At 36.9% G+C, this 21975-nt stretch overlaps 1 protein-coding gene across 5 annotated transcripts in view; it reads left to right on the forward strand.

The window, feature by feature from the left end:
- Positions 1–21160, forward strand: part of LOC124541466 (calponin homology domain-containing protein DDB_G0272472) — a 61907-nt gene extending 40747 nt beyond the window's left edge. For 2 of the 5 annotated variants that reach the window (XM_047119379.1, XM_047119380.1), the window contains exons 6-16: positions 623–784; positions 1118–1354; positions 1734–1943; positions 3209–3386; positions 4452–4616; positions 10002–10127; positions 10688–10790; positions 16130–16261; positions 17417–17548; positions 18989–19116; positions 19818–21160. In XM_047119379.1, the coding sequence (XP_046975335.1) occupies positions 623–784; positions 1118–1354; positions 1734–1943; positions 3209–3386; positions 4452–4616; positions 10002–10127; positions 10688–10790; positions 16130–16261; positions 17417–17548; positions 18989–19116; positions 19818–20008 (1764 nt within the window). In that variant the 3' untranslated portion in view covers positions 20009–21160. Of the gene's footprint in view, positions 1–622; positions 785–1117; positions 1355–1733; positions 1944–3208; positions 3387–4451; positions 4617–10001; positions 10128–10687; positions 10791–14389; positions 14571–16129; positions 16262–17416; positions 17549–18966; positions 19117–19817 lie in introns of those variants that run through there. The other 3 variants (XR_006967252.1, XM_047119381.1, XM_047119382.1) reach the window with 3 other exon arrangements.
- Positions 21161–21975: the final 815 nt, after the last annotated feature.

The following is a 21975-nucleotide window of genomic DNA, read 5'->3' on the forward strand; positions in this document are numbered from 1 at the left end:
CACCCTTCAAACCGGAACACTACAATACCGGGTCTACCCGTGACCACGAACACTGCAAAGTGCTCGAAACGTCGGGATGTTTAAAAATAATTAATATACGCGATTCATCCGTTATAATCAGTTTTATTTATACCGGGTACTTTTGTTTGGTAGCATAATATCCGATGAGTGGGTGGTACCTACAAAGTTCTACCACCACCAAATTTCGAAATGGAATGCAAATGCAACTTGCAGTATTTATTCAACCGTAATCTTTTTATCACCCCGGATCCACACGAGGAGAACATGCATACCAACTGCATAAAAACTCCAAATTGACATATTTTAGTCATAGTCAAATTCATCATCCTCCTGCCCAATTTTACTTGGAGTCAGCGAGTTCTCTGTCTTCTTTGTAACCATATCGCCTTTCACACAATCCATCCATCGTTTCCTTGGTCGTCCTCTACCTCTACATCCATCCACATCCATGCTCAAGGCCTTCCACACAACATACAAATTATCACATCAAATTTAAACAAAATCAATTATAAACGTGCCTCGCATTCCATTATATTTATTTTTTCTCTCATACATGGAAAGAGGATGACTATTGATATAATTTATATTCCTCAAATTCAAGGCGTTAGAAGCAGCGGAAGAGAATACGGCAAAATGGCGGCTGGCTCACGAATCAGCGCGATCACAGGCGGCAGCGAGGGCGGAACGGATACTGACGGACTGCGAGTGGAAGATGAGGGAGTTGGAGAAGAGAGCGAGAGATGCAGAGAAGGAGAAGAAAGAGGTATGAAAGACTTCGATATTCTTAGTCATTTTTTTAAATATATATATTTTTTTATGTAATAAGTACACTAACAATATACATATAAATTGATGGCTTACACAACATCCAAAAAAAGAAAAACAACTTCTGATATGTACATCGATTACAAGTGTACATAACATTCATAGTGTATCGTGTCAACATATTTGTTTAAAGTGAAATTAAAACATATTTTACAATTTAATTACAGCACCACAACTTAAAAGAGCAAGCTCTTGATTATTGGTGTTTGTTTGATTTAATGATGATCATTGACAATAAGAGATGACGTGTCAAATTTCACTTCACTTTCAGCTATCAGAATCTCTGGAGCAACTTAAATCAGCGCCACCAACAGCCTCCCACGTCGCTGAACTCCAACAGCTACGAGGGCTGGCTTCAGAACAACAGAGATCAGTACAGTCGCTGACCTTACAGCTTCAGAAAATTGAGACAAGGGAAGAAGCGTTAAAGTTGGAAGTGCACAGGTTAAAGGATTTGTTGGAAAAGGAGGGGCAGATCAGGAGGGACAGAGAAGAACAGCATTTGCAGGTATATGGTGTTCGGTTAGAAAGAGATATAGAGCATAATGTTGTCCTTTTTCATCTTTAATATTATTTAGATAGCTAGCTCACAATTTGAAAGAATAATTACTTCTAACGACCCGTTCCAGCTTCGCACAGGTGCGATACTGATACTAAATATACTACAGAAATTGTTTACATAAACATCACATTGCAAACTTCTAAAATTACTAGTATTTCTTTACTATATTGTCAATATATTATATACAAAAACCTTCCTCTCGAATCACTGTAATGTTAAAGATCTAAGAATACATAGAGACAGACAGCGATTAGCGACTTTGCTTTATACTGTGTCATGATTATACATGATAACATTGCATAAACATCCAAAATAACATTTCTAGGCAATGAATCGTCTGGAACAGCAGCATTCAGATAAAATAACAGCGCTGAAAGCGGAACACGCTGAAGCCGTCGCTAATTCCGCGAGCGCTCGCGCAGCGCTGGAACGCGCTCACGCCGAACGCACGCGAACCGCGCTCGGCCAGCTCCGAGCGGAGGCAGAAAAGGATGCCAAGAATGCTGAGAGGAAGCTCCGGGAACTCACTACGAGGGTAAGTGACGTCAGTTGTGTGATATCTGAGGCCCTCAACATCAATAGTCTGTAAATTTCTCACTACTGGGCTAAACCTCATCTCTATTTATTTGAGAAGAATATATTACACCACGCTGCTTCATTGCGGTGACGTCAATTGTGTGTGAAGCCTTCAAAATCAACAATGTGTTCCGGTTTGAAGCGTGAGTGAGCCAGTGTAACTACTTGTGGCGCATCAGCGATGTCTATGGCAATGTCTATACTTACTCTAGGTGGCCCGTTTGACTGTCTTCCATACGTAACAAAAGAAGATTTACTTTGTCTAGCAAATAAGCTATCCTGTCGGAAATAATCGTACCGGCTGTTATATAAACATATAACTAGTAAAGTAAAGTAACAACCTGTAAATTTCCCACTGCTGGACTTAGGCCTCTTTTCCGTTTTGAGGAGAATCTATTGCTTGAGGATTGGTGAATATAAACATGGCCAAATTCGTTGAAATTAGTCACATATAGGTTTCCTTATGATGTTTTCTTTCACAGAGCATGAGAGGAATTGTAAACACAATTTAAGCACATAAAAATTCAGAGGTGTTTGAACCCATAAACAGGGTGTGTATGGGCTAGAGGCTCTGATCTTATCTGATCAAAAATCGTTATTTCTCACTAAGATTAGTAATTCACTTACACGAGAAAATACAATATATAGAACATATACATAAACATGGGTTATCTTTAAAATATATATCAATAGTTTCAAACGAATTAACGAAACAGTGCACAGGAAATAACAAAGAGTTAAGCATTCTTAGAAGTGGCAAAGACTACAAAATAAAACTCATTTTTTTTTATTACAAGTGGCAAGGACTATGTAATATGAGTTTTTTTTTTTATTTAGTATAACATTTAAGCAATACTACTAATACTATATACTTTGTTTATTTTTATTTTTTATTTGTCAGGATTGTTTATTTCTTTTGTATTATGATGGTTTTTAACAAGCCCATAATATTTAATAAATTAACTAATTGACGACCTTCGTAGTCGAGCAGTGTGTACACCGGTTTTCATTAGTAAGCCACTCCGAGGTCCCGGGATCGATTCCCAGTCGAATCGATGTAAAAAAAATTCATTAATTTTCTATATTGTCTTGGGTCTGGATGTTTGTAGCGTCGTTACTTCTGATTTTCCATAACACAAGTGCTTCAGCTACTTACATTGGGATCAGGGTAATGTTTGTGATGTTGTCCAATATTTACATTTATTTAAATCATTTTAATTTCAGTATGAAAACCTCAAAGAGGTACTATCGTCCAAGGAGTCTCAATTCGAGAGCGCTATCGCTGAGGCCAACAGCAAAGCTGACTGGGACATACTGCAGCTCAGACATTTACTGGACAAGGCTGACATCAACTACGCGAACAATATCGAAGCAATGAACGAGAGATTTGAAAGGGAAAAAGGTGAAACAACTTCATTATTACACATTATAAATATAAGCAAAAATGAAATTTCATTTCCTAAATTATTTTACTAAAAATTTCGACTTCGCGCTAGAGATCGTAATTTTTGCCAAAAATAACAAAATCTAAAAAGGAAATTGTAGGTCTGAATATGCTCTAATAATGCATCTTACTATTTATGACCAAAAATGCAAAATTAAAACAAAAATGGTCTCCTAAATTTTTGACTTTTACGATCGATATATCGATGATGCATGATACGCTAAGCTGAGACTTAATTGTGGAACAGAAAAGCTACTAACCCCTTTTTTGCTACACGTTATCCACACCACCTTGCCAAAAGATTGGCTTGTTAATTTCATTTTCATTAATTTGACATTTTTCCGATAAAATGACTGGACTAAAAGACAAAGAGATAAGTCTAACATCTAAGCGGAGATTTCTAAACTTCTAATCTCGCAATGATTTACGAACCGCCTTGTTAAGACGAGGCGAACTATCTAATATTATAGTTCAAAGACAATTAGATATGTTTATGTAGATATAGATAATTTATACTAATTCTTACATTCATTACTTTAGACTTTCCTTTAATTCATATTTATAAATAATTTATCTATGAAATATTAAATTAGACTGAAATCAATAAACTTGAATTGTTTTTTTTTGTCTGCTCTATTTATTTTAAGTCTGTAATGTAGAAAAATCAGACAATTGTTAAGTTATAATTATTCTCTCTACTCCTAGAGTCTGAAATTCTATATCATTAAAGTATAACTCGAATTTCATTAATTTCGCACAAAGAAAACAATTTATAAATAACTAGCGGCCCGTCCCGGCTTTGCTTTGCTTTTTGCGACATATTTAACAAATGACGTTCTATTTCAAAATACTTCCACAACAACCATACCAAATTATATACCTAAACTTTCCTTATGAATCCCTCTATCTATTATTGAAAACCGCATGAAAATCCGTTCAGCAGTTTTTGAGTTTATCGCGAACATACAGACAGACTTTGTTTTATACTATGTAGTGATAAAAATATGAATGTCAATTCCACAGAGTCGTTAATAAAAGAATGGTCAGAGAAGCTCCAGCAAGTAGAACACGACGCGTCGATCGCTGTTGACGATGCGAGGAAGCTTCTAGAAACGACTAGACTGACCCTCATCGCGGAGAAGAACGATCAAATCAACAAGCTGAAGGAGAAACATCGACAGGAAATGGGTAAATATATCAAATTAAATATGCGACAACATCACATACATTACTCTGATCCCAATGTAAGTAGCTAACGCACTTGTGTTATGGAAATCAGAAGTAACGACGACACAAACACTCAGACCCAAGACAACATAGAAAACTATTAGTAATCTACATCGACTCGGCCGGGAATCGAACCCGGGACCTCAGAGTTGCGTACCCATGAAAACCGGTGTACACACCACTCGACCATGGAGGTCGTCATATATCAACAGGATCTTCAACTGGTTTGAGTTTTTAACCTTTTTTGTACCCGTGCGAATACGCACAATAATTTAATATGGGTGCACGGCAGTGCCCCAGCCAAGTCTTGAGTAAAACGGGCACGGCCGTACCGTCTTTTCTCGAAGCGATTCGCGACTGTTTCGCTCCCCCTATATCTTCGGCGTGGACAAAGATAGCCGTTTGGGTTTTCAACTCTCGGTTCATTTACTTTCATAAAGCGATGCCCCGTAAGGTATTCTTAATTATTGTAGTAGAGCATGTAGTCGGTAGTGACCATCATGTTTCATACATAACAAATAATCTGATCACATGTCTCGTCAGTAACATTTGCATTTAATTCCAGGCAGCTTTTAATTTGAGCTCATTGCCAAGTCACTATAATTATAATATAAAGAAAACTATTGATACAATTACTAAATGTTAATTTATAACTACAAAATAATTTGAACAGGACTTGGCTTCTATGAGATCACAAAACTTTTTACGATGGAAAGACTGCAGCGAGAGGCCTGGCATATTTTTATATTTAATGTTTTTGATGGGATGATATTAACCCGATGATTGCGAGTTCATAATCAGACAAACACCACTAGTAATAAATAAAATTACTGTAAATAATAAGTTAATAACTCAACTCGCGCTCGATAGTGAAGGCAAAATTGTGAGAAAATATATTACCAGTGGAAACTTAGCTGGTATATGTGGTTTTGTATATTCCTATCACATAAGTTAATCTTATTCTTTGTTTCCCTAAAATATAATTTAAAAAAAAATGGTGTTGAATGAATATTTATCTGAGTTTTGACTGTACACGTAATTAATGTAGCTTGCAGTTACTAGATGGCGTTAAGTCAAAATAAATAATTTTCTAAATCGCGATGTCAAGATTCGAAAACGATTATATATGATGTTATGAATTTTGCTTGATTAAACCAAAGGAGATCCCTGAGGCAATCATCAAGGCCAGTCTGGAGAAATCGAATCTCCCCATCATCAATGTACACCGGATGTACAACCCTAGGACCAAAGAGCGATTCGATCTCGTTCTAGCCATCCTGCCTCTCTCCCCCGAGGGAAAGAGGATTTTCAACATACGTACAATTTGCGACCTCTCCGACTTCAAGTTGGAACCTCCGCGCAGCCGAGGCATACCTGGCCAATGCCACCGATGCCAGTCGTACGGCCACTCCGCACGCCACTGTTACGGCTACACGAAGTGCGTTAAATGCCTAGGAGAGCACCTGACGGAGGACTGCGAACGCAAGCAGCCCGACCCCGAAGACCCCCCAAGTTGCGCCAACTGCGGGACCAAGGGACATCCCGCGAATTACCGCGGATGCCCCAGGGCCCCGCAAATACGCGACCCAAAGGGAAAACGGCGAACCAGTAGGCGCGCCCCTAGACCGACACGAGCCCGTAAGGCACCGACGCGAGCCCCTCAGGCACCGACACAGGCCCCTCAGGCAAACGCGACAGCCCCTCAGGCTACCCAACCCAGGGCCCCTCAGGCCACCAGTAAAGGGCGTGGGATAAACCGTTGCCCATGGTCCGCAAGACCGTAGCGGCAGCCCCGCCACCACCACGTCACACCGCGCCGCGAACGGCAAACGCCCCGATTAGACAACCAACTAGGTCACGCCCGGCGGAAAGGGACGCGAACAACATCCGCGACTTCTTCGCCATCTGCAACAGCCTAGACATGGACGGCATCGACTGTTTCCTGGAAGAGTACGCAGCTAATCCAGGAAACATCGCGTACTTAATCGTTAAGTACTGGGACCTGTTCGCACAGGTCAGCGCACTCCGACACCCTGTCAATGGCCAACGCTAGGATTAAACCGCGTTCGCTAGCGTTAGTCACGTTTAACGCAAACGGGCTTATCCAACAGATCGATCTAGTTCGAGAATTCCTACGAAACCATCCCGTCGACGTCATGCTAGTGCAGGAGACGTTTCTAAAACCAAACTCGCGTAGCCCTAACGTGGCCAACTACCGCATCATAAGAAATGACCGTGACTCCGCCCGAGGCGGAGGCACGCTCATCTATTACAAAAAGTCACTGCACTGCGTGCCACTCGACAGCCCGCCGCTCACCAACGTCGAAGCGTCAATCTGTCAAATAAGTATGACAGGCCATCAACCCATCATACTAGCATCAGTTTACCTAAGTCCATCCAAGGACCTATTAGAGAGTGACATTAGGTCACTCCTTGCAACAGGTAGCGCGGTCATTCTGGCCGGCGACCTTAACAGTAAGAGCCCTGAATGGTACTCACGCCACACAAACCTAAGAGCTAAGAGGGGTAGGAGACTAGAACAACTAGCCCACCCCAAATCATGTAACTTCACTGTCATTGCACCAATGACACCAACCAGATTCCCTCGATCGGATAACCGAAAAGACAGGCCAGACGTTCTCGACGTAGCGATCTTGAAAGGCGTAACCTTACAGTTGCGCTCAATCGAGGCACTACCAGAGTTAGATTCCGATCACCGTCCGGTACTTGTCGAACTAGGGCCCGACGACCCACTTCATTATCCCTACAAAAAGATTGTCGACTGGAATAAATTTAAACAACAGATCCAGTCCGTAGACTCACAACTTTTAAAAGACATCCCAGACAGTATTGACTCACGTACGCGACATGATAGATGAGTGCTCCAGGGAGGTTCAAGTACGCCCTAACGAGCGTTATGAGCTCCCTGTAGACCTCAAACACCTTATCACGCGGAAAAACGCAGCCACGCGAGCGCACGACGCTTTTCCATCGCAGGAAAACCGGAGGAAACTCTGGGACCTTCAGAGGGACGTCAAAGCGCGCTTCGAGGAATTCCGTAACTACACGGACGGCGAGTACCTTGGAGAAATCACGCCATCACACACTGCGTTTTGGACGATGCCGAGATCTCTCAAAGGCTCAATGGCCACTACGACCATGCCTCCGTTAATACGACCAAATCTTCCACCCGCAACAGACGACTTGGATAAGGCCGAGTGCTTGGCCGACGCCTTAGAAAGCCAATAATTCCCCGAGCATTCACCCGGTAGACCCCGACCACCTCTTAAAGGTGGACGAGGCCGTAAATCGCATAAGCTCCGTGCCACCGATGGACGAGCCACTGACTCCGACGTCAGTCGACGAAATCGAAACGATCGTCAAAGCCCTTCAGGTTAAAAAGTCTCCCGGTGCGGACCGGATAACCAATAAAGCGATTAAAAGCTTCCCGCACCAAATCATTTCTCTCCTGGTGCTAATATTTAATGCCCCTCTGGCAGGATGCTCCTTTCCAGGCCAATGGAAAGAAGCCATAGTAATAGGGATCCCAAAACCAGGGAAACCTAGGAATCAGCCCACGAGCTACCGACCCATCAGCCTATTGAGCACTCTCGGAAAAATATACGAGAGAATTCTACTAGCACGAGTCAAGGCCATCGTTCAGGCCAAACAGATCACGATACACGAGCAATTCGGCTTCAGAGCCGGACACTCGTGCGTCAACCAGGTCCACCGCTTAACGGAAGACATATTAAAAGGCTTCGCCTACAGTAAAGCTACCTCCACAGGGGCTCTATTCTTCGACGTAGCGAAAGCATTCGACAAAGTCTGGCACAATGGTTTATTATATAAACTACACTTACTAGGGCTGCCAGACAAACTCGTGCTCACCATACGAGACTACTTGACGAATCGCACCTTCCGCTACCGAGTTGAAGGAACCCTGTCCTCACCTCGCCCTATCAGGGCAGGAGTCCCTCAGGGCTCCGCGCTATCTCCCATTCTTTACTGTTTATTCACCAACGACATTCCGAAGGCCACTCCAATGGTCAACCTAGCCCTCTTCGCGGACGACACCGCACTCTATACGACCTCAACCTCGACTAAGGTCATCACAAAGAGACTCCAATCCGCAGCCAACGCACTAGGCAACTGGTTTAGGAAATGGAGAATCGAAGTTAATCCGGAAAAAAGTGTAGCAGTACACTTTAGTAGAAACCCCAGTTACATAAAATGGAATCAGGGCCAACCGGGAGACATTAAAATATTCAATAAACCGATACCGTGGAAACCGGAAGCGAAATACCTGGGGGTCACCCTAGACAGTAGACTAACTTTCAAATCTCACGTAACTAGAGTCCGAAACAAAGCAGCGTTCGTACTAGGAAGACTGTATATGATGTTATGCGGGCGGAGTAAAATGTCCCTTAGAAATAAGATGACACTATACAAAGCCTGCATTCGTCCTATCATGACCTACGCGAGCCCTGTCTTTGCTCATATCAAGGCGACGCAAATCAAAAGATTGCAGACCATTCAAAATAGATTTCTCCGCATTGCCACGGACTCGCCGTGGTACATCCGAAACGTAGATCTCCATAAGGACTTCGACATCGATTCGATCGCGAAGCATCTCAAAATACTATCGACGGCGTATTTTGAGAGAGCTAAAGAACACAGCAATCCGCTGATTGCTCAATCGTGCCGATACACCTCTCGCAGAGGTAATATTCCGAATAGACTCAGGCGACCTATGCACGTCCTGAACGACGCAGACGATAGCCTCACTATCGCAAACAAACCATTTGTAGGGAATAACACACTACACACCACACACCCACAGCGTTTCCACCGGCGGAAACGAGGACCCAGTTATGCGACGTCTTGGAGGCGGCCGAGACGTCAGTAAAACGTAACATAACATCGTATTCTGAGCCCTTCAGTGGGCTCTCATCATTAGGCCTGAGCATATAGCTCGCCTACCCCACCCGGTGACGCTGTAGAGGCCAATAGGGCCAACAGCAATACACATTTCGAAAAAAAAAAAAAAAATTGATTAAACAATCAATACAGAATTCGAGTAACAAAGAAAAAATGATTAAACATGATTATCACTGGCACCTAATAGTTACTGTGAAGGTATCCTTAGGATCTAGTGATCTAAGTTGTTCATTGACCTTACCTTTGAACAACGTAGAGATAGATAGATAGATCAATCCTGCAATCAACATTTACATCTTAAAAAGAACTATTACTACAATGAATAGATCAAATTCAAATTGTTCAGTTTTGTTGACACTTCACAAGCCGTCATGTTGATTATAATCACATAAATTATTAATACAGATGACCAATGGGAGCACTTTATGACGGACAAAGAGAACTGCCTTCAGCGTATGAAGCTGGAGTGCAGGCAAGAAGGGGAAGAGGATCGGGCTAAGAGGGAAAAGGATCTCATGGAAGAAATAGAAGGTCAGCACAAAAATGCCCATAATCGTGTCAAAGTAGCCATTTTTAATTTCTTTTTGTTAAGTTTTTTTTATGCTATCGGTTGGCAGACGAACATATGGACCACCTTATGGTAAGTGGTCACACCGCCCATAGACAATGGCGCTGTAAGAAACATTAATCATTGCCAATGCACCGCCAACCTCGGGAACTAAGATGTTATGTCCCTTGAGCCTGTAGAAGCTCACTCACCCTTCAAACCGGAACACAACAATACCAAATATTGCTTCTTGGTGACAAAATATCTGAAGAGTGGGTGGTAAATCTAATTAAAATGAAATAAAAATAATCTACTTACAGACACAAGGGAAATAATATCTGAGTTCCGATGATGAAGAAAGGGATGGTTAATATTTCTAACAGAATTATTGTCTATGGTTGGTGACTACTTATCTACCGACATCCGGTGCAGTCCACATAAAAACCTACCTATTACATAAAAAGTCATGCACACAATTTTTTTAATTACACATAATTTTCTATTATTAATTAAAGATGTTTCTTCTAAATGTAACTCATTACAGAACTGAAGGCTCAAATACATTCGAAAGTGGCTGATTTTGACGAGCTATCATCAAAAGCCGCCGCCTGCGGCCGAACGCTGGCAGTCACTGAACAAGAATTGAGGTAAGCGAAATTAAAAAAAAAAATTAACCAACTTTTTCTTAACACATTTGGTCAACGCATGTCTATGTAATGCCTTTTTAATATCTGTGCCTTGGAATTTATTAAATATGTTTTTACTTTTAATTATTTTAAAAATGGAACACAATACTGGTAACATCGATCGCGTCCAAACGCATTTTACACGCGGGAAAGGAAAATCTACGCAAGCGAGCGGGCGGTCAAATCAAATCAAAATAAACGTTATTCAAGTAGGCTTTTACAAGCACTTTTGAATCGTCATTTTACAATTAAGTGAAGCTACCGCCGGTTCGGAAAGTAAATTCTACCGAGAAGAACTGGCAAGAAAATCAGTTATTCTTTTTCAACATTTAAAAATACAGTCATATTAGTTAAATACAATACATAATTATATAATATGTATGTAAAGTATCCTGCCTGGAAGTCAGTCTGGTTCTTGATATGCCCGACATTTGTTTATTTATTTATTTGGGAAACAAACAATTATAATCACAGTTAAGTTAAAATTAAGACAAATGTCAAATCAGATAAAAAGTAAGAACAAAAATAGAAGGTATAAAAAAACGTAATGAGACGAAAACGAATTTCAAATTCATACTTCATATTAATATGCGTTAAAATGTTGAAACCTAAATTTCATTCCGCCATTTCAACTTTACAATAAACATCGTCAAACTAGGCTCTGTTGTTTAACTGTGGTATCGTAACAAACTGCCAGTTACTTTTGCATCTATAATAATAATATGTAGTTTATTTCAACACGAGAGCAATAAACGCAAATAAAATACATTGAAATGACGCGATATAATTGAAAATAAAATTGAAGTCGATATAATTAGTTAATTGAAATAGTATCGTATTATAAATAAATATATATTAATCAAGAACTGTCTCTAGTAAGTATATAGCTAAGCTATTCATAAATCCTAGGGAATATGACGCTTTAATCTTTGCTTTCCGTGTAAAACGCGCTTAATACATTAATGAATTTTAAAGGCACAACACTAAGCTTGTTTATTAATCCCAACCCTAATTGTATATTATCTAACAATTCCAAATGAAATTGGTAGCTAAATATCCGTTTTTTTTTTATAAATAGTGTGTCAAAACTAATTATGTATAAATAATGTCTTTTGGACGTATTTGGCTACCAAAATCAGCATGTCAAAATTCCTTCATCCACTGTGAATAATATTAATTACATGACATATATATACTATACGTAAAAATGCGGTCTCATTAAAATGAGATATAGATATAAAAAGAGATAGCATACATTTTATTATATGTATATATCGCAGTTCATTCAACCACTGTTTCATTCACTCATCACAGATCACTAAAATCACGATGTATTTTCAATATTTTCATTATTCAAGACAGTCCAAAAGGCAGTATTTACATTTCAAACTGTAGTGTTTTTTCTTTAGAAGTTAATTTTATACGTTTATTAATAATAGTATTTAGTATTTAAGTAATATTGTTAAATAATAAGCTTGTCAGAAATAAGACACAGTCTAAATTTAAAATGGCGACCTGATTAGACGTCACACACGTGACACGACGCTTTATAAAATTAACAGATTATTAATACATATATTGAAGAGTTTTTGAAAATTAATTTCTCTGCATTTTAATCTATATTTTAAATAAAAAGTTGGAAAGAAAAGTCGAAATGCCTTGTTAATAGTGTGCAGAATTGTTTTTAATTAAAATTACAAGGTCAAATGCCAACTCGACTAAGCTAAAATTTCGAATTGAGGTCAGGCTGAATATAGATTATCCTAAACTAATAAATAAACTTTGCTCGTTTGGCGCCAATTTGGCTGCACAGATAAAAAAAAATGTAATCGCTTTTATTATTCAGCCCAAAAATATTTAAGTATATAATTATTTGCCGCGTAATTGAAAAAAAATGATGGATTGCACAGATAATAAAGCATATATTTTTTATAATTGAAATGTATAATTCTTTATTTTGGGTTAAATATAATTGCACGTAGTAGATAGATTAGATATATACATATAAAAAGCACAAAGCACTCCTATAAATGCACTTTTTAATATAAACTTGAAAATAAAAATAAAGTTCAGCTGTTTTGATAAGTAAAAGTAAGTAAAGTAACAGCCTGTAAATTTCCCACTGCTAGGAAAAGGCCTCCTCTTCCATTAAGGAGAGGGTTTGAAACATACAACCACGCTGTTCCAATGCGGGTTGGTGGAATGCACATGTGGCAGAATTTCGATGAAATTAGACACATGCAGGTTACCTCACCATGTTTTCCTTCACCGCCGAGCACGAGATGAATTATTCACAAATTAAGCACATATATTGTTAATTAATAATACGAGATTATTTATATATCTTGACAAAGTCTCGTACTATAAACAATCTAATAATAAACAGCCAATTTTGTTGATTGGCAGCAAAGCTTTACAAGAGTGCATAGAAGTCGTACACGCAACTCGTAAAGTAAACTTAGTAGCTAACTATTGGCTCCTATTTATTTTGACTAGCTAGATATACTTACTTGGTGGTAGGGCAAGCCCGCCTGTGTAGGTACCACCCACTCATCAGATATTCGACCGCTAAACAACAGTACGCAGTATTGTTGTGTTCCGGTCTGAAGGGTGAGTGAGCCAGTGTAACTACAGGCACAAGGGATATAGCATCTTAGTTCCCAAGATTGGTGGCGTATTGACGATGTAAGGAATAGTTAATATTTCTTACAGCGTCATGGTCTATTGGTGATGATGACCATTTACCATCAGGTGGTTCATATGCTCGTCCGCCAACCTATACCATAATCGAACGAATACGACAGTAGTCTGTAAATAAGTCAAAAATGGTATAGGCTCTTTGACTGGATCTTAAAAGGCATTTTATATTATTTAGTAGAGGTTAAGGAACCCAGTAATAGTTGGTTTTTTATTTGCCGAAAAATTTTCAAAAAATTTTCAAAAAGAAAATTCCATATTTAAATAGCGCGCGAAAACGCTACTTTGACAATATGGAGCAGCAATGGGATCGGTGACGTCACTTGCCTGTATTGTAGTCTGTAGTAATTACTATATATAAAATAGGTAAACGAGGTTAACAAGCAAGTGACGTCATTATAAATCCGCCGAAAATAATTTTTATTTATGGATTTTTGATTAAATTACTTATTATTTTAAACTTTCGTTAATAAATAACCATATTTAAACTGATAATATATACTGATTACAATAATTGACGCTTTATTTTTAGCCTATTAGCACAAATAAAGAACCTTATGTCACAGATAATATAAAAACTTAATAATATAGCGCGTCAAGTGTAAGTTGGCGTGTGGCAAAAACATGTACTATTTTTTTTTGTTGTCATTTATAACTCATTTGTTTTATTTACCCTCATTAAGAAAACTTACCCAAAATCTATTAAAAATGAGACGTAGAGAATTATTTTCTAGGGAGATGGTGGTAAAATAAACAAAAAAGTGGCAAGACAAAGGGTGTAGCAGGTGCTGCCACAGGAACGCCAATTTATTCTTGACAGTCTGTATAATAGCTATAGAAGTTTTTGGCGGTTGTTTTAACAGTTGCGGTTGGGTCAGCGCGTTAGTGGCGCCATGCGCATGCGTGCTCATCGGTTCGCTCCGTCTCGCTCTAGCGATCTTCCTTCTCTCTATAGCTATCTTATTCTATATGAGATATAGAAGAAAACATTAATCACACAATAATAGTATTGTATAGATTTTATGTGAAAATATTGAAAATAATACAAAAAAATGTTGTTTAGATTGTATGTATAGTCAATTGTTTTGAAATGTTACTGCCGTTTTGGACTGATATATATATAAATAACTTTATATACTAAGTATAGACATAATATATGTATTTGAGGAGCATCGTCTAGTCTTACTTTCTTTGTATATAAAAAAATAACAAAAAAGGTTTTATATGTTTTTTTTTTAATAATAAATATTCAGACCAAATTCTCTCTGACTATACTTTATATGCAAAGAATTATTTTAATATATACATCATGTATCATAGAAGCTTGTGTATTAGTTGATATTATGTTATATGTTCATTATTGTATATTGCTACAGCTAAATTAACACTTCATTATCAAAATTAAATTTTTATTTCTTTTCTATACATAATCTTTTTTATTTACAACCATTGTTTACATAAGAGATTCTTCAAATTATCATGTAATTTTGGTGCTAAAGGAAAATTCTCTTCTAAATAACTATACATATAATAAAATTGGAGTGTCTGTTTGTAATATTAAAATAGCCCTTTTTTCAATGCATACGTACACACGGTTCATATACCAAAATAACATTTTTACAATTTTTGTTTGTCTGTATGTTTGTTCCGGCTAATCTCTGGAACGGCTGGACCGATTTTGATGGGACTTTCACTGGCAGATTACTGATATAATAAGTAGTAACTTAGGCTACAATAATGTTTTTGTTGTTAATTCAAACGCGTACAATGTCGCGGGCACAGCCTAAAGCAGTTGTATAATCCAACCCTTGCAGACGAGCAATGCTGTACTATAAGCTCATCCAGCTTTAAGCTTCTAAATGCCAAAATATCATAAGACAATATCTTGTGTGGATTTCGAATTTGTTTCTGTAGAGCTCTTGAAAACATTTTCGATAGAAGCGCGATTGCTCGCGAAGATTTGACAAACTTCACAAATTCGTAAAACGCAAATGTAATTGTAAGTAACAGAGTTTCCGAAGCAGAGAACGAGGACAATTTTCAAACTTGGAACTATTTTTGACATTATCTGGTTCCAAGGCACTGAGGTATACCCAGACTGTTATAAGATTTCCAAATGTACCTGCCAATATCTTAATGAAAACTTTTATAATATTTTGTACTAGCCGAATACATAACAAATTAGTGAATTTTATATAAGAGGGCTAACATAAGTCCCGAAAATATCGTAAATCCAATACTCCAATATTATAAGCCCCAGAAAACCCCACAAACTTGATGCTCCAATTGTTTCTTGTCGTTTTAGGCTATTCTACTTCCAATGCTAAGAAGCTAAATTACCCTTTTGTAATAATTCGTACAAATTATCCGCAAAACATAGCAAATTAGGGAAGTTTTAATAAAGGTGTTAACGTACGTTTCCAAAAGATCGTAAGTTCAAAACTAATATTATAAGCACTAGAAAGCCGTCCAAAGATGCTCCAATAGTTTCTTGTCATTTTAGGCAAATTCAAACGCTAAAATTCCGTCACAAAACACTGAAACAAATACACAACAATCTAAGTAACCCCTTACTTACCCTTTTACCCTAATTAACGAAATAGAGAAGCGCTAGAGCGAGAAAAGGAGCTCCGTGAGAAGAGGATAGAAGATGAGTCCAATATGAAGCAGATTCGGAAGGCGTCGCAGGAGCAAATCGACCATTTGACAAGGAAGTGTGCGTGTTTAAGGAAACTGTAAGCATTGTTCTAGTTGTTTAAACCATAGCCATATTGTTTTTAATTAATCTTTAAATGACTACCCATTAAATATTCTAGACATTCTGATATTAATGTTAACAAGAAATTACAAAATACTTTTTATATTTTTATAGTTCTTAATGTCAATCATAAACATACTCTTTACAATATTTACGAAAGATAAAGGTAAGTATATGTTGTAGTAAATATTTTTCCTATCGAGATACATAATATATTGGTATATCCAAAAAGTTCGTACCGATCCAGACAAACATCAAATTAATAATAAAGACCTGTAAATTTCCAACTGGCCTCTTCTCCCTTTGAAGAAGTTAGGAGTATATTCCCCCACCTCACATGTAGCGGAATTTCGTTGATATTACACATGCAGGTTTCCTCACGATGTCGAGCTCGAGATGAATTATAAACACGAATTAAGCACATGAAAATTCAAATTCACCTCGGCTCTTCCATAGCCGCATAATCTCAGCAACAGTGTTTCACACTAAATATATTGTCCGTTGAAACACTTTTTGCTATAAATAATTGCTTATATATATGCGTTTTTAGTATTTAATTTAAACAACATCCAGGGTCTCAAAGTAGTCCTAGCCTTTTTTAAATTCTACTTTAATACATTTTTCATTTTATATATTCACTGAACATCAGCAGACAGTTTACAATCTGACGAAATAGATTGAAATTGTAAGGAATTTTGTAATCTTACGGAGACATTTAGGGTCAAAAATTGAACGATTAGGATAAGATACTTGGTGGTTTTACTTGGTGGTAGGACTTTGTGCAAGCCCGTCTGGATAGGTACACCCCATTTATCAGTTATTCTACCGCCAAATAACATTACTCAGTATTGTTGTGTTCCGGTTTGAAGGATGAGTGAGCCAGTAACTACAGGCACAAGGGACGTAACATCTTAGTTCCCAAGGTTGGTAGCACATTGACGATGTAAGGAATAGTTAATGTTTCTTACAGCGTCATTGTCTATGGGTGATCGTGACCACTTACCATCAGGTGGTCACTTACCGTCCGCCAACCTATACATAAAACAAAACAAAAAACAGATAGGAAGCTTTTTGATTTTGATTGCATCAAAAGTTTTACTGACATCTTCTAGCTATATATTGTTTGTGATAGTTTTGACGACATCCGCGCTCGTCTGGCGGCCCGAGAGCGCAGTGCTGAGCAGGAAGCTCGCTCGAGGGAGAAGGAGCTCAATCATTTGAGAGCTGAGGTCGCGAGGCTCACCAAGTTACTCATGGAACAGAGGTTAGTTGTCATTTATACATTATACCACCCTTCCAAACCATATATTTTCTGTTCAGTATCTATAAATATAATAAAATTGGAGTGCCTGTTTGTAATATTAAAATAACCCTTTTATTACTCAATGCAGGGTACATATAGCAAAATATTTTTTTTACAATTTTTGTCTCTCTGTCTGTCTGTTTGTTCCGGCTAATCTCTGGAACGGTTGGACCGATTTTGAGGGGCTTTCACTGGCAACTAACTGATATAATAGGGAGTAGCTTAGGCTACATTAATATTTATTTTTTCTTAAATTCAAACGCGTACAAGGTCGCGGGCACAGCTAGTATATAAATAAATATTGGAAAAAAAATTATTTTACCATATCATATGTCTACATCGGCTCATTTTAAATATTATTTTAAAAAAAAAATCAAAAATAATATTTAATATAGGTAATATTCGAGGTGTTCTTCTTCGGTGTAAACTATAAACAAACATCACATACATTACATTTTACAGGATTAATTGCGTATTGCTTAAAATCTCTTCGAAAATAAGTCATTAATTCTCGTAAAAAGCCATTTACTTTTTAGATAAGAAATTGTTTACTTTGTTTGTGGGTTATCTTTAAAAGATAGACATATATCATCGCGGATTCTTTGGAAGATCTTTTTAAGGTGTACAATACTGTAGTACATTATTTTGATCTATCTCGTAGGGTTCAGCCAGCGTTTGCAATGTAAGAACAAAAATGTATTAATTTACGACACGAAAATAGTAACTTTTAAAATTATCAATGTTTCTTTACTATATTGTACATGTATTATAATACAAAAAGCTTCCTCTCGAATCACTCTATCTATTAAAGAAACCGCATCAAAATCCGTTGTGTAATTCTAACGATCTAAGCATACATAGGGACAGACAGCGGTAAGTGACTTTGGTTTATACTGTGTAATGATGATGATGATGATGGAAGCGGTGTAGTACAACTTAGACGTATCATCGGCAAAATTCGTAAAACCGATCACATCCGAATTAAGTACGCTATCCCAAATTATCAATATTTATTTCTTATGTGAATTTACACTAACGTAATAACTTGTAATATCATATGACATAAAATATTCGTCAATTTGACACGTCGATTTACATGCACTTGCTTTCTCGGGTTGAACTGACGCGGGAATCTATAACGACGAGTAGCGTCGAATGGCGCGATAGAGAGCCATTTCTATCGAAATTGAATTTACCGATGCTACATCTAAGTTGTATCGTACTATACTCACTTATTGGTGGTCAAATCAATCAATCACTGGCATTTCACGATTGTGTCCTGCGTTTAATTTAAGTCAGCGCCACACTTACACAAACTTACATTACATTCTCGGGATAAAAAATTGAAAACTAAGTGTTTTTTTTTAACTTTCCTGCAGTACAACGCCCAACTTGTTTCAGTAGTCCAAAGCTAGGGGCTCGTACGCGCGCGGACGGTTGTGAGAAGTCAACCCAAAACGAGGAGTCTTTTTTATCCAAGAGCGGGCCTCAAGCGTGTGAGACGCAGCTGAACGCGCCGAGGAGGAAAGGTGAGTCAAAGTGACCAGGTGAATTATTGACAAACAACAACAGCCTGTAAATTCCCACTAAAGGCCTCCTCTACCTTTGAGGAGAAGGTTTTGCAACATATTCCATCACTCTGTTCCAATGCGGGTTGGTGGAATACACATGTGGCAGAATTTCTACGAATGATGTTCTCGCTATGTTTTCCGTATGAGTGATAGCGTATCTGTGTACTCTCAAATATTATAACAGATCCCAGTTAATAGCATCAAGTTGATCGCGTATAAAACTACTTCGTAACTAATTAGATAACCTCCTAGCAGTAACAGAGGTACATCTAACTAGAAAATCTATTAAACTTTTAAAATTAATTGTATATTTAAGATTTTTTATAAGTAATAGGTCTGGGGAAGAGCATATGGCCCATCTGATGGTAAGTGGTCACCATCACCCATAGACAATGACGCTGTAAGAAATATTAACTATTCCTTACATCGTCAATGCGCCACCTACCTTGGGAACTAAGATGCTATGCCCCTTGTGCCTGTAGTTACACTGGCTCACTCTCCCTTCAAACCGGAACACAACAATACTGCGTACTGTTGTTTAGCTGTAGAATATCTGATGTGTGCGTAGTACCTACACAGGTGGGCTTGCACAAAGCCCTACCACCAAGTAAATTGTGTGGTTTGTGTTACAATTAAACTTATTATTTCCTTAATATCAGGTGGAACTCTCCGTACACCGGAGCTTGCTAGGAAACGTCCAACATTACCAGATCTACAACCTCTCCCGCCTGAAGCGCGCCGTACAAACATGGACATAGAAAATGGCCGCCGTCGCGCCAAAAGCGTCGACCTCCCCGCTGTACAAGTTCCTGTTCGAATAAAACAACTTGAAGAAAGAAATAAAGAATAAAATAATATAACGATCGGTGTTTTTGGATAATAAAGTTTGTTTTATTTGTAATAATTAAGTATATTTTTCAGGGAAATTGCCGATTGAAACGGATTTTCATTTATGGTAATATTTATTTCGCAATTCAAATTTGCGAAATATATTATGTTCTAATATTAACAACATGAAACTGTTACCGAAGTCATTAACATTTACTTAATTTACCACTGTAACAAGGCCAAATGTCGGCCATTTTGTCGGTTAATACAACACTTTAAAATAAGTATTTATGTCAGATTTTAAATTTGCTTTTAAATCTGTCCAAGGATAAAATTTTACTGCGCAATTATGTTCTTTTTTTTTAATTTAATTTTTCTTTGTAGCATAAACAAAGGTTTTATTACAATTTAAATTTTAAAATGTCAATTTTAATATGTTTTATTGTTTCTTTGTTGAACTAAAGTCAATTACTTTATACTCTTTAATAATTCGAATAAATAGTGTAGTATACCGAAAAGAAAAGGGTATCAAAGTAATCGATAACATATATTAATAATTAAATAAATAATTCATAACTCTGTCAGTTATATAATTATTTATATGATATTTAACTATTTATAATAAAATATTTAGTATGAAATTTACTTGAATTTACATATTATAATTAAACTCAGTATCCCGGAGGTTTACGATTCTTTCAGATTTTTTTTTTATTTTTTCTTGCTTGCATATTTTTGTCAGTAGAATCTAAACAATTTCACTTATTAATTAATTAGTGTATGTTTCCTTCTTTCTCCGTGGACTTTGTACTATTTTATATTCGATGCATTTTAATTTTGTTTTTTTTTTTAAATGATCTTGTAATTGTACTTAAATTATTCTTCCAAGTTTCATAATCTTTTGTACAATTTATGCATAGACATGCTTTAGTCTCTTTTTTTATTTTATTAAAGATACAATATATATCAAAATATATATAAATAATAGAGAATACTTTTAATTTTGTATTATAAAATATTTTGCAGGATATTAATTATGTATCTGTAAAATATAGATAATAAACTCAAGCCTTTCAATCCATTTCTAATTATGACGTATGAAAGTTATACTGCAAAATGTTCGTGTAATTTTGATGTAAATATTATTTTTACATAATAAACTTTTTTAAATACACCGAATTTTTTTCTAGTTAACAGTCTTACCGGCCAGAAATAATAAATACTTTAAAAGGGCATAATAAATATTTTACTATAAATAAAAATGAACAATAACTTAATGTACTTTAAATTAATTTATTAATAAAAAAAGAAACAACTAAAAGTAAAACCAAGTTATAAAAAATCCATAAAGGATTATTTTATATATCTGTAGAAATTTCACCGATATCCTGGAAGGAAGTAACTCCACATTGGAAGCCCAAACGTAGCAATTAGAATATCGAATAACCTTATATTTATTTCATTAATTATAAATGATGTTTCAATTTTCTTTAATTTTTTGGCAAGATATTTACATCTACCGTGTTAACACTTGTAGGTTTTTAAGAAAATAAAACACTTAACACACTCTCAATTTTATACGCTGCACTAGTAAGCGTAACGTTATACAGTTATTTTTAAAAAACAGAATGGCGTCCATTTTGACGCGTCCTATCTCATTTAAAAAAAATAGTCGGAAGTCAGTTGACGAACTAGTGAGGTAAATCACTGTTAATTTCATAAACATAATGAATAACGTAATTATAAATAATACATTATACAAATAATAAAGTATAGGTAAATAAATCAGGATATAATATATTATTGAGAGTTGTTATTACATGCAACAACAGCTGGGTGCCTGTTTCCACTTGTTAACAACCGCGTACCAACATTAAATATGATTTGAATTTTGTATAAATAGTGTTGTATTTACAATAAAGTGCTATAACTATTTTTGAAGTTGAGCGTTGTGGTTACTCTGCCTGTGTAATAAATTTTATTGCATTC

This window comes from Vanessa cardui, chromosome 28 (genome assembly GCF_905220365.1).
Source record: "Vanessa cardui chromosome 28, ilVanCard2.1, whole genome shotgun sequence".
Classification (NCBI taxonomy): domain Eukaryota; kingdom Metazoa; phylum Arthropoda; class Insecta; order Lepidoptera; family Nymphalidae; genus Vanessa; species Vanessa cardui.